General features: G+C 39.9%; 1 protein-coding gene across 1 annotated transcript in view; it reads right to left on the bottom strand.

Annotated features, from left to right (window-relative positions):
• The window catches only part of kirrel3b (kirre like nephrin family adhesion molecule 3b), a gene marked incomplete at its 3' end in the record, with an annotated part of 158,172 nt that overhangs the window by 34,804 nt on the left and 109,080 nt on the right, over positions 1–14,288 (bottom strand). Inside the window, exons 4-5 of the mRNA XM_083914086.1 lie at positions 8,732–8,889; positions 2,540–2,690 (exon numbers count right to left, since the gene is read on the bottom strand). Of these exons, the coding sequence (XP_083770212.1) occupies positions 2,540–2,690; positions 8,732–8,889 (309 nt within the window). The remainder of the gene's footprint in view (positions 1–2,539; positions 2,691–8,731; positions 8,890–14,288) is intronic.

Here is a 14,288-nt window from a genome sequence, read left to right as displayed (position 1 = left end):
GATATCTGTGCTGTGTGAAAGCAAAACTCTGTCGACTTATTCTAATGCATGTAGGCTACATAAGTAACATCACAAACATACTTACTTTAACTTAAATCATGATCCTTTCCTTAACCTAACCAAGTAGTTTTGTTGCCTACGCCTAACAAAGTAATTAGAAAGTACTTATTTCAACCCAAAACTAACCAAGTAGTTTTGACTCTAAAACCCAGTTCTACCCTGCATGTTTAACAATGATGCCAAAGGGTACCTGGAGTATTAAAAAGTAATGCCTAGGGGTTCTGACCATAACATAACAGGCCGACAGAGTCTGATCCATTTTGAAAATTTATGTCCAACCCTTACGATGTCTAAATTTGGAGGACATTTGTGGACAATTTCCTGGAGATACACTCGGAAATTATTGAATCGTCTAATTTGGTTCAGTCTGGCCTTAAGAACTTTTAAGAACTCACTTTGGTGGCTGCATCCTTTGAAGGATTTGTCCTCTGAATTAGGACACAGCTTTTGTGTGCTGCCTCGTCTGTCTGACAACAGCAGCTTCCCATCAATATTTACCACTCTGTTGTCCTACCACACCGCCTTCTGTGGAAGAGCAATCATAGGCCAGACCCATCTAGACGTATGTGGTGTTTGGTCCTTAAAGAGAACAAGGTCAAGTTTCATCTGCTACTCTTCCGTCTGCCAGTGTAGCATCATTTATTCATCCATCACCTGTTTTTATTGTCAAAAAAAGACTGTGTGCGTCTCACTAGTTTTCTTTTTTGCAATTCACAGTGCATTAATATTTAAGTGCTTCCAGATTTCCAACTCACCAATATCCCGTTCTCACAGTATTAATATAGTAAACTCACTCTAGAACTAAATTGGACATACATGTAAATAATCACAGGAAACTCAGCTCTGAAAACCTTTAAGGCACACAACTCTTAAAATGCAATTGAAATCTGAATACATAAGGATGTCTCAGTAGACGTGCATTTAGTGCTAGCTTTACAGTTCAGTGTTTTGCTCAAAGCGTGTTGTGTACATCTGCACTTGTTATGTATTTGGAAAAGATAATGAAAATCTTATTTTCATATTTAGAAAAGGCAATTTGGCACTATTTTTTGTTAACCGATACAGTGGTCAGTATACCCCTTCAAAAGGTCAAGGGGGTTGTCAGCGAACTGATACCTGTATGTTTTGAATTTTCACTTGTGTCTTTTCTGATGCTGTTTTCTTGCCAACAACCTTTTAATCGAATTAGGCAGCACTGGAATCAAGCAAATACATGCCCAACATGGCTGAATCAAAGTGCAATTACAGCACGTTTCATTTCAGAAGAAGCTTAATTTGAAAGTGGTTCTTAGCACAAACTCCGGAGGCATTGCTGTACTGTGCTGAACACTTTACCTGTCAAGTCAGAGGAAAGGGGTGGGGGAGTGAGAAGGAGGGAGGGAAACAAGAGGCTAAGCCTTGTGGGAGACAATTTGAATCTCGACAATTAGTCTCTGCTGTCGCTCAGTTTGATCTTGCACTGTGAAAAATGCTGTCGGGAGCTTTAATTGTGTAAAGAGCACATTTTGGAATGCTAATTAGAAATCTGCTGCACTCATTTTTCAGGGTTAAATCACACATTCAGAAGCAAAGACGATGCTATGATGGTGAGCATTTATCACAGACACATCATTATACATGGTGACAAATCAGTTTTCATGTGGGCAGACTTCCCTCTCTGACTGCATGACAAAAAATGACGAGGACAAACTGCAAGGGTTGCAAACACTAACAACTGTTAATCACTTTTACTCCCGCGCCTGAGTTGGCCTGATCATGACGTGCCCGCACTTGCCATTCTTGCCTCTTGTGGTGCACATAATGAAAAGAATGGAGCCGTCAGTCATATTGCCTCTCTAAATAGCATTTTCTGCTTTATTAGTCATACTTAATGGTGTTGAAGGGGCCGTGAGTGATGCAAAATCGCTTTGTTCAAAGCCCCTCTCTTACTGTGAACGATTCTTGATCGAAATAAGATTCCCTGACAATTGAGGCTGAATGTGTTTTACACGCTGGGCTTACTTTTCCTATTTTAGAGGGGAATTGTGCATGCTCTCATCAAAAAGATTGATGGAAAGAGCAAGGAAATAAAAAAGGTGGAGACAGTGTGCATAGCACCACAGCAGGCAGGTAGTTGGACCAAAAAAGACAATCCCATTCATTTTAGATGGACAGCTCCTTTGATATTTTATCAAAAAAAGGAGATGCATCATCAATCCATCCACCCATCTACATGGTGTAAAAGCAAAATGGAAACCAATTATTAATATCCATCAGAGCCTAAAGTGAATCCTAGATGTTTACAGAGTGTTAGTCACGTATGCCTGTCAGTTTCATGCCTCTATGTGTAAGAAATATCTCAAGACTAAGCTATGCATGTCATACGTAGACTTCTTTCCCCCATCTGCCCTGATCACTATCCATGGATACAAAAAACTGAATGGTAAGAGGGGAGACACTGAAAACAATAAAGAGAGAGTTGGAGAGGTGGTATGCTTACGCTGGATGTCAATTGTGACACTGGTCTCCTTGCCGTTGGGGACTGCCTTGTTGGAGGCCTTACAGATGATCTGCTGTCCTGTCTCGATGTTGGAAGGAGATAGGTAGAGCGTGCTAACAGTGCTTTCTCTCCTGCCATCCCGGAGCAAGGTCTGCAAAGAGAGTAGCACAATTGAGTACAGATGAAAGTAACGGGGCAGGCAATTATGTGGATAAAATCTTTTAGGACTCTAAATCCATACCATATGATTGGTCTGATGGATTACCATGTTTGAACCTTGGATGTAAATTTTCATAATCAATAGACATAATCTCCAACTATTTCGATTTTGGGTGGACAAAGCAACAAAATTTAGAGTCAAATATTGGATTGTATCTTCAATAGCTGAAATTCAAGTTGGGATTCTAAACTGTTTAAATGATTTACAGAGAGATGGCATGGTTCACCAGATATGCTTTGATGAAAAAGGTGTAAAACTGAAAATCAACAACAAAACAGCAGCAAAGTCATGAAAACACATACTGTCCCTAGGGGGACCACAGGCAAACCCTCAGATCATTCTAGCCAGTAGTTTTACTGCAAAGCGGATTGATATAAAAAAATAAAAAAGTTGAAATATGTTTTTTGAGCCTCTTTTGTGTGTCTGGAGAGCTGCGGTCTAGTGCATGGCTTGTCATACTCCACAAAGGAAATCAATCTTCTTTTCAGTGCTCATCCTCTGAGCCCTACATTGTGGAAGCCATCTGGAATCGGTTGGTAGCGCTCAGTAGCTTTCACTCTCCCCAAAACGCTCAGGGGAGGGCTCCCGGAGACTATGTTAACCAGTGCGGGGCAGAACAAAGTCAGTGACTTGAACAAATTGCGTGGGTAACGGGGCACAGTGTGGTCAACCACAAAGTCGAGATGCATTTTCCTGCCATCTCTTTAAAAGGAGGGCTTACTCTTGCTTTGTGCTTTTTGAAGAAAAGAAATCTCTGCTAAGAACACCAAACATTTTCGATATAGAAAAAGAACTGCTGGGTTGACCATGGGGAGCTCACAGTGGACTTGCTCTCAGCACTGTTGCATTTGGATTAGCCTCACAAATGTATGGATTGCTTTATGGATATTTAGGGCCAGAGCACAGAACAGCGTTCAGTCGGAGAAGACCCTATTGAAATTGTAAGGATTATTATTTGCAGACTTTGAATTAATTTTTGAGAGGTTAGGCATGCTCGAAAAAATAGCATTTTGATAACACACTGTTGCCATGGCAGTGAAATATCACGTTTAGCCATAAAATGGGAAGTTTGTAACTTAAGCATACACTGACACCTGACTTACAGTACCAGTAAAAAGTTTGGAGACATTTTCCCATTCAAGTTAAGGAGAAACTTTTGACTGGTACTATATTAACAATGTGTTGTGCTGTGTTAAATGTATACACCAGTTATACTTATCTTCTCATTTCTCTTCTGTGAAGCAAGGCTTTCTTTTGAAAGCAACTATAATGTAACTATGTGCCTCTGTTTTAAGCCCGGGACTACCGTATTCTGACTAATTAAAATGTCACTGAACTGGTAAAATCAGACGAAAAGTATTTTCAGAAGAAATGTTTTTATCCAACCACTTTATAGTTCAAATACCTCTTAAGTCACAGAAAATCTGTAGCAGTGGCATGAGAATAAACTTCTTTCTGCATATTGAAATTGCTGGTTTCAAAACACTTAAAAAAGATGGCTCCATATCGTTTTCACTGACTGTTCCCAAACTCATCAAATACTGATGTTTTGGGAGTTGCTATGCATCTGATATAGATGCACAAGGCAGTCAGATGCACCAACATACACGTGCAGCCAGATCAGCTGTCAAACAAACAAACACAGAAACTCAGATAATAACACACACAGAGGGAGAGTGACTTCATTATCTGCTCTCTCGTGTATAACTCATTTAATAAGCAAAATTATAAGGGTATTACAGATACCATCCATGTTCCTGTGTACTTCATCTGTAAGTGAAGAACCATGCAAGGATGAAACTCATAGCTGTGTGTGTGTCACTTCAAAAGCAAGATTGTTTCCCTCATCACTCTGGACCTGTCTAAAGTCATTAATCTTAAGAAGGGGGTTAGCTGGCTACTGCATTGAATCTAACATCATGCCACATTACAAATTGATACATTTTCATATTACTGCCGGGAGCCTACGTGAAGAATACTGGGATAGGAATGGCAAAAGCAACAAGATTGAGAGTGAAAGGGTTGCTTTTTTCCCAGGTATATTTAAAGCTGCATCAGGTAATTTCTGAACACTAGAGGGTAAAGAAACACACAGCAATAAGACATGCCTTTGCTTGTCAAGTTGATTAATGCAAACATAAGCAGAAACTGTGGGGGCAGGGGCATGCAACTATTATTTTGACAACCTTTCAAATTCAAGTCTAATATTTGCTGGCTTTAAGTCTTTGGTTTAGGTTGTGCTTGTTTACATCATCTCTGCCATCTACTGCATGCATTGTGATGTGGGGGATACTTCTTTAGCTAATTAGACAATCTAACAATAGTGATCCCAGCTTAACTTAAAGCTACTGTACAACTGCAACTGCCAAACCAAATGTTAATTTACCAAGAAGGTGACCTGTAAGTAAAATACCAGACAGTGGCTTCAAAAAGTCTATGCTTGTGGATTATCTACTAATTAAAGAAACAGCTAAACCAAATGGATTATCATCTAAATTGATAAAACCTGCTGTGCTACCAGCCAAGGTAAGTAACTGTAAGCGTTAAACGAGCACTGACTTTGAACCTCTATTCTACTCACAGATGTATTTAAACGGTGCTGTTAATCCATGAAAGTAAGTGTAAAATGTATTTTAAACGTAATGTACATACCAAATTCACCACAACACTAAACCCTTTAATTCAAAGGATATCTATGTTAATGTTTTCAGATGTTGGCCAGTAGATTAACCATAAAAGAAAATGGATTTTATTCTTTTCTAGACATTATGTTTGGTGGCAGTTGTTTTGTTGGTTTTGGTGAATTGCCTGCTAGTGGTATGGTGTAGCTGAGAAGTCAAGCCATTGAAAACTCAAGGCGCTTCAATGGCTGTTGCAGACAGTTGTTAATGGGGTGAGTAGGCTTTACCACTGACAAAACAGGGTAGCAACCTTGCACCATATATTTACCATATCCTGTATCCTCTTGTAAATATGTCAAGTATATTTAATAGAAGGTAATATAGGCTACTTATATATAGTAAGTAGATTGTATAGTATCAGGCTACGTTATAAATGTACTACTACTCTGCCTTTAAATACATTGGCCTATACATATACATTAGCTGAATGTGGCTGTAATGTCTTCAGTCCAAATAAACCACTTCAAGGAATATAATGTATTGATGTATGGGTTTGAGATATTAGCATACGATAAAGCACATACGTATTTATATGAATATGAATTCTGACCACCTTTTTAAGGGCATGCAGAGGACTTAAGCCTTCCTCGGGGTTGGTGTTAAATTTACCAGGTAAGCAAAAGCTCATAATTCATACATCATTAATATTCTGCTAACACATGCAATACACATTTGATTTGAGATCAGATGTATCTCTGGGTATCTATTAGCTACTTTAAATTCTAGACCATAACAGGGTTCTTTTAATAAAACAGCTGGATGCGTTAACATTCTAATATAAGTTAATGCTTAAGAGAAGATATACCTTTATACAATGGTCACTGAGGTGAAATTGGTTTCTTTTGTTTAATTTAACTCACTACTCACCTTAAAAAAAACACATAAAAGTTCCTGAAAGAAATTAATTAAAGCTATCTACATTTCAGATCACTCTTTTAATTTCAATGAATGGATTAGGTCAATTAGCTTGCCAGAATAATAATAATAACAGACACAATGCCTTATTTAATGTTGATTTAATATTCTCCTCCACTGCTGAGAAAACTATACCTGTTTCACTATGAACAAAGGTTTATATGTTTATGCACACTCAGATTTTAAAAGGTTACCCCTCCATTACTCAATGGGTGTGACAATTCAAATGAAATAAAGTGCCCCAAATACAAAAAAACTCTCATGAACGATAGGAGAAAAATTATGAAACTGGGAGGGAATACTTGTAGGAAAGGAAGATGGGGAAGAAAGAGAAAATCTGGGAATGAAAAAGGGATAATTTATTTTTTATTGAAAATTATATCCAATGAACAGTACCAGCTTCATGTAAACTTTAGCAATTTTACCTGATATTAAACAGCAACTCAATTGCACTGCAAAGCTGAGAACATACACAATAAAAAAAAAAAACATGATCCTGCTTTTGCCAGCAGGAACAGCTCATAAAAATGTCATTACTTTTTCTTTTTTAAACCTCATACTACTGAGATAACTCCCGGGTCTCCTGCTTACCTCTCTTACCAGAACATTCAGAAAAATATGTAACAGATTGGGGAGGGGGTGCATCAGGTTTTTCAAATGATTTGTGTAAAGGTATCACAGAGCAAGTGCGCACACCCCCAAACCACATCTCAGACCTAGAGGCTGCAAATTGCAAATGGTACTTTGCTTTTTTTTGCCACTGAGCAGCTACACTAGAGCAGATGGGAGAAGAGTGTTAGAGGGAAGAGAGAACATTATTCATGTATTTCTTCTGCCCACATTTTCACAGCTCGTCTTGATATTTGAACCATTCACCTTACTGTGACAAGATTCTGCCATTCATTTATTTGGTGAGCCTGTTCCATAATATCCTAAAGTTTTGCGTTTTTTTCAAGCTACCCTCACTAATGATACGCAGTGCATCAATTCAGTGACTCACTTGTATGGTACAACCAACACACACTTTTTGCCAAGTGATAGCTTCAATCACACACTTTATCTTTAACCACTGGCCCAATAAATAGTTTTCTAAGAGGTCATAGAGAGGAGCCTTTGGAGGCCTTAATGGGAAATTATCATTGGGTCAGAACTATCATTAGATATGACACCATCAGGGAAGCCATTTCTGTGAATCCTCCACCACATCTGGTCACATTAGTCCTCTTGATCTGGGGGATATGACAAGACCATCAGAGCAGATGATTATGCTTACAAAATGCCCCCTTACTGCTTTTCAGATCCAAAGAAGACTCATCCTCTTTTAATTGAACCCATTGCTTTTTAATGGTAGGCAATAGAGATAAGAGGGAAGAGGGACATACTTGGGTTCAGAGCAGACATGTGAGCATCCATCAGCTGCCAGCACAGAATGTCCCTTATAACTGCCTTCACTCTGAGAGGAAGTGAAGGCAGGAAATGCACTCTCCGCCCACCATCAGCAAGCGTCACCTCAAACAATCACTTTATTCAAATCGGCCTGGTGCCGTACCCCAGTCCAATCAATGGCATTTATCTGCTCTTTGAAAAAAGCCGATAATGGGATGAGGCAGGGCAGGGAGAGAGGGAAGACAGGAGAAGTGTTAGTGCTCTAAAGCGCCTGTTCTCTTTATATTCTTTGTTTAAATGGAAATAAAACAAGACAGTGTTGATTGCATGATTAGCCTAAAGGGTGAATGTCAGTAAAGAGTCTATGGGGTCAGGTAATCAGGCCACCAGGCTGGTGTGAACAGTTGCTATTGTGGGCTATGGCATCAAAAGTGGGAACACAGTCTGTCAGGGAGAATCATACTTTACCATGAACATGTTCAGGCAGATTCCAGCACGGAAAGTGACAAAGTAGATAGCATAAAGGTTGGGAAGATGAAGCGAGACAAATACCACTGAGGGATTATATCAACACACCAGCAAGAAATGCAAAGTCACTGAGTTCCCCAATCTCACCATCTGCTTGTCTGAGTTGATTTGTTCACTGGTAAAAAAAAAAAAGGGCAGCCATAATTTTTGGAATCAAAACACAACCTGGATATTCAAGGGATTTTGTTTAAAAAAGCATTCTGGACGCTGAGGCAAACACCCACTGATGACTCACAGTCATCTACCATGGGTGTTTAGCACTTTTACAGTAGTTATTTACAGTAAAGCAAGACATGCAAAAAAATGTAAAGTAGCAGGTGTGTTCATTCACTATCTCAGATTGCTTATATATAGTCAAGAGAATGAAAGCACAGCCACCATGCAAACCTCGGCCTTCATTCCACCACCACCCTGTCCCCAGTTCATCTTTAAACATGGTATGACACACACCTCTATGCTTACCTTGGAGTACATGGCCCCATTAAGGACCTCTCCATTGCGGATCCAGATGATTGAGGCTGCTGGCTTGGCGTTGTCAGCATGGCAGGTCAGATTGAGTGGGTCACCAGCCCTTAGACTCACCACTGGCCCTCCACTGATGACTGGGTCCTCTGGGGGCACTATTGATACAGACACAGAGAAAGACAGGGCATTAGCCGCATTAGCCATATTATAATGGCATAATATCATGTAACGACTTTGATATTGTTTTAACATGAAATTATCTATCTATTAGTCTGATATATTGCTTTCCAACAACATTGTGGTACTAAGAATGTGGACCACATATGGAAATATAATTACAAACAATACCTGCAAGGATTTGCCTGCATGATACCTAAACTCATCACACAGCCAATCCCCATATAATGAGAATGCTTAACAAGTGACAACATTTTACTTTATTGTATAAAAAAAATATTATGCTTTTGAAAATAAAAGCCACATCTACGGTGAGTCATTCAAGGAAGGTAATGACTTCACAGTAAGAAACAGATTTACCCTGTACTTAATCGAAAACCAGCATTAGATGGTGCAGTCTGAGGCCCGAAAAGCTTTACACAAATATCAGCATGACTTCAGTCAAAGTGGATGAGATTCACCCACTATACTGTACATACACTACACAGAGAAATGTAAGCATTAAACATGACTCTGTCTCTGTATAACCCCACTCAGCTACCTATTCCTTTCTCTCTAAACTTTGACAAATACAACAGAGAGAACAAGGCATTTCAACAGCGCTATATGTGCCTCTCAGTGGTACTGATCAAAGTCCTTTTCCTGCTTTACCCATGAGCTGATCTGCTTATTTTTCTCTTTTTCTTGTTTTTTATAACTGAAACTCCAGTGAATTATTGATTGACCTGAGTGCTCATTACAATGCTGATCTGGGGCAATATTAAATCAAAGGCTTCAGGCAGCTGCCATATTCTTCTGCAAAAGCATCATGATTGGAAGGAAGGTTATTACGGGTTAGATTTACGCTATCAAACAGTACTGAGATGAATGAAAAGAGAGAACATGTAATTGGGATACTGTTTTGTAGTATTAATGACAATATGTATAAAAGGGCTCTTTTATGGCAGGCATACATGAGAATATTGTGACAGATAAGTGTGCATACCGTGTTGTCTGTTGCATACTCTTAATTAAATAACTAAAATAAAATGTTTTTATGACTTTACAGAACTCAGTGTTAGTTGTAAGTTGCTGAAAATGTGTTTTTTAAATTAGCAAACAACACCTCTTGTCTGATCTCAGACTTGGATAACTGCATTTGATTAAAAGTAATACACTTTTGTATAATTATTTAGCAAATCAAACCTTGTTTTTGAACTTTGACATTTTAAGATCACATAAAAATCACAATTAGGAAAAAGTCTATTTATTCATTGTATTTATTACATTTTATTATCATACAATATTAAGTCTTTGGGTACATGGGGCTACTATTTCCCTCTAAAATGTCTAATGTACAACTGGTCACAACTACTTTGTAGTGTCATGAAAATGGTCTTTTCTGTAACCAGGTCCCAGAGTGGGAATATTTGAGAAGGCCCCTGTGGAGTTGTCATCTGGATGGCGAAAACGCATACTTTGGTAACGATGCAGTCATCTCCACGACTCTGACCCCCGCGGCGTCACATTACAACAACAGTGCTGCTTTGTGGAGAGAGACACAGACCAACGGACTGAACTGGACTCTGAGCCACATGCATGTGTATAAATTAGGCCGACCATATATTTCTCCCTTTTCCCTGAGGCTCTGAATAAGACTCTAAATTGGTCGCTAGTAGCTTTTTATAAATAAAGTTGCCCAGAAGGTCGCAAAAAGTAGTGAGACAGTGCCTGCCCGTGAGTGCTTTGGGACGGGGAAGGGGCTCACAGCAGCTCTCCCGCTCTTTGTTGAGATCAGTTACTACAGAGTGATTCGTGCATCAGAGTCCAAAATACCAAAAAAGTCTCCAATAACACCAGAAACAGTCAACAGATTTCTCTCTAGGATGGATGAGGATTTGGAAAGTCGCCAGATTTGGGGACAGACTCTCCAGTGTTTGTATTATGATTTTACACAACCGCGTTTCCCCTTCTCTTCTTCTCTGTGTTGGTGTATTTTAGTGGCAGTTACAGCACCACATCCAGGCCCGGCATGTGTATTACAGCGTTTTCAGCTGGTTTAACTGGTTTCGTGTGGAGGCAGATATTTCTTGAGCCGGGTCCGTGTGAACGGAAAAACTTTTCGATCGTTTTCGATCCTGTGGCAAGTGGTGTGGTTAATTAGTCCATGGAGGTGGCATTTTGGTATTTTGCTCTTATGGCTCATGCCAAAAAGCATGGAAAATATGTATTTGTCCAATTGATCAGATAGCATGCCCATCAGTACGACACATTTCCAGTGAATAAGGACAGAATCAGACCAGTGTGGGAACAATAAAGTCTGTACTCTGACTAGACCAGATAAATAACTGACCAACTGGACCAGGGAATCTGCAACTTCAAAGACAATTCCCACTAACTAGTTCCTATTGTGTGTTTGAGTTTGAAATGCAGTGTTAAATCTGGCAGGTTCCCTTTCATCTGGTCTTCATTAATATGCAGGGGGTTGGGAGAGGGAAAGGAATCTCAGGTCAGCACTTGCAGATCAGACAACTGGGTGTGCTGATCTAGGCAAGTAAGAAAGAATCTTTGTGAGAATGTGGTCACCTTCTGGTCCTTTATCAGCAATTGGAAACAAGGTCAAGGAGATCACAGTTTATTCTTACGCTAAGAATAGAGCTGCTGCATGGTATGCAAATAAGACAGGGAGCATGTGAAAAGCACTATGAGCAGGGAATCTCAAACAGCTCTCCCACTTGTCGTTAAATAAAATGAACAAAATGTAAGGCTCGTGATAGCGCTGTGACAGTTGATTACAAAGATCCAGTGTCATTGGCTTGCTGTCAGTGCTCTCTTGAACACACGACTGAAACATTAATTAAATGCCAAGCATATACGGTGGCCACAAAAGGCTTTTTATGGAGAGGGGGAGATTAGAAAGGAAGGTCTGACAGTATGTGACTGATAGGACTCTGACGTAAAGTGAGGTGATTTTCCTCTCGTTGCTTAAAAGTGCTTGGAACGCTTAGAGAAGGCGAGATTGGAAGCGTCTTTGCTCTCTCTCAAAGGAAATATTCCTCCTATAGACACATCAGTGTCTATAAATACAGTAGGTGCTACAGGGTCAGAAGGTGACACCACTAATTAATGTGGATGAAAGGTTATACCATAGCTTTGAGTCATGTAACTTTCATAGTCTCAGTTGTGTACTTTTATTCCACCTGTACATTTTCTATTGAAGGATGTCAGAGCTAGAGGAGTTCATGATTCTGTGCATAGTGGAGCCACATGGAAAAGAGGAGGTCATAGGCAGACCAAACAAAGCACTGCTACACTTTCAGGTCATGTCTCCCTGGAGGGCTGCCTGCCAGCAAGACACTGAGGGTGAATTGTGAACAGACAAGGAATAAGATGGACATGCCTGGCTGCCTCCATCCTGCATCCATACCTTTGTATCTCTCTGTCCTTCACTGTTTTTGAGGTCTTACTGTATGTGGAGGGAGGGTGCCAATGCGGAGACAGTTTGTGAAAGCCAAGACTGAAATTATTTTCCTTGTAACGATCTCAGTTTGTGCTCCTTTGGCATGTTTTTGTTATCACCACTAAAATAGCATGGAAAAAGATTTGATCACAGGAAATTATTTGCGCTCTTGTTTTTGGCAGGTTAAAGCTTTTATATCTGCTGAAGATACAGGATAATTATACAATAACCCAACAACCATTGAATACAAATGGATGACTTGGAAAGCACTATTACAATATATACTGTATATATTTCGCTTGTTCGCTTCATCGGAGATCTTCCACCTAACCTGCCTTATAACAGTTATACAGAGGCCAAGCCTTGAACTTGAATCGGCCATCATCATTACAGGGCTGTTTGCAAACTCGGCAGTCCCTAATGGTTCTAAATTAGCTCTTTACTGCAGCCATTCGATGGACTTGGCATAAGTAGTGTGGTCAGTGGTACAGATTGATCGCTCCTCTTTAATTACAGGGCTGACTCACTGCAAACCCTGCTCCACTCTCTGCTTTCTTCTTGGGCATAATAATGTAATCTCTTTCAACACTTTTACCAAATTTTTTAGACAGGGACACCGTCAACATGCACACGCACCACAGACACTGACAGTAACACATATTTCCATGTTTACAGATTTTATATTAATCAAGGATAACTGATATCAGATCAGTCATGATCATAATGATGAGTTTTAAGCTTCAAGCTGTCATTTTTCTGTTTAAGGGAGAAATCCTTTTAGTCGGTCACAACATTAACCTATCTAAGTTCCATAGATGGGCTATTCCAACATTTTATGGAGGTACATCCCCTCACCCAGTCTGAAATAAGACTTAATTTATATAGTTCTGCAAATCTGCCAATGCTAGACATAGCTGATCCCACCTTGGTTACCTCAGTCAAAAAGAAAAAAAAAGACAGTGGTGTCAGAAAGCCTGGATATCAATGAGATGATTTACTTTTTATTGCATGATCAAAGATTCCATAAATGAAACCGATATATCCTAATGTGTAATAAACTTAACAGTGCAAGGCAGTAAGTCCGTCATCTCCAAGAGAGGCCTGATTAAACCCTGGGCGTCATTAAGCTGTCTTTTGTCCCCCCAAATACAAATCATAAAACTATAATTTATGTAATTTATTTATAGTATATGCGCTGGAGTTGGCTGACAAGTCCTCTTCAGTCTGGTAACGTCTGATGTTGCTGATGGTGAACCTGGGTTTTCCAGGCCAAACCAATATTGGGGTGAACTTCTCAAAAGCAGCCAATGAAATCCTGCTAGCACCCTGGCTTTCCAGGAGCATGAGCAAGGGAGAAAAAGCAATTTGGAGGCGAATGAATGAGAGGGGGCTCCTTACAAGGAGGCTGGATGGTGTGTGTGTTTGTGTGTATGTGTTTGTGTGTGTAGCTGCTGTAGCTCTGTGCTTCAGCAGACGTGTCCTGAACAACAATGCGCTTCCTGACTTGCCTGTCTATCTATTTCAGAGGAATGCTTGCACGGGCCACCTGTCACCCCACTGCGACAGCTTGCAAACTTTTTGAAAGATAGATCAGGAAAAAAAGAACACAAAAAAATGAGAGGAATACCCAGCGCAGGTGGATACAAGGGACATGTGTGGCTCACTGGCCCAAATCACCAGCCCTCTTCAAGTGCTGTCATTGTACATCTGTTTGAAAGCCAGAAGATCCAGAGTCATGTGTGAGCTTGCACTCACACTCACACGCACACGCACACGCACACGCACACGCACACGCACACGCACACACACACACACACACACAGATAAAAGTGAATAAATGAAAAAGAAAGACAGTGAGTGAAATACACAAAACCATTTTACTCGCTCAAATAGGATCACAGATGGCAATCATAAACAGTATGGCAGACTGTACAAAAA

The sequence above is a fragment of the Echiichthys vipera genome (genome assembly GCF_963691815.1).
Source record: "Echiichthys vipera genome assembly, chromosome: 5".
NCBI lineage: Eukaryota > Metazoa > Chordata > Actinopteri > Perciformes > Trachinidae > Echiichthys > Echiichthys vipera.
This window is presented reverse-complemented; position numbering and strand designations above follow the sequence as displayed.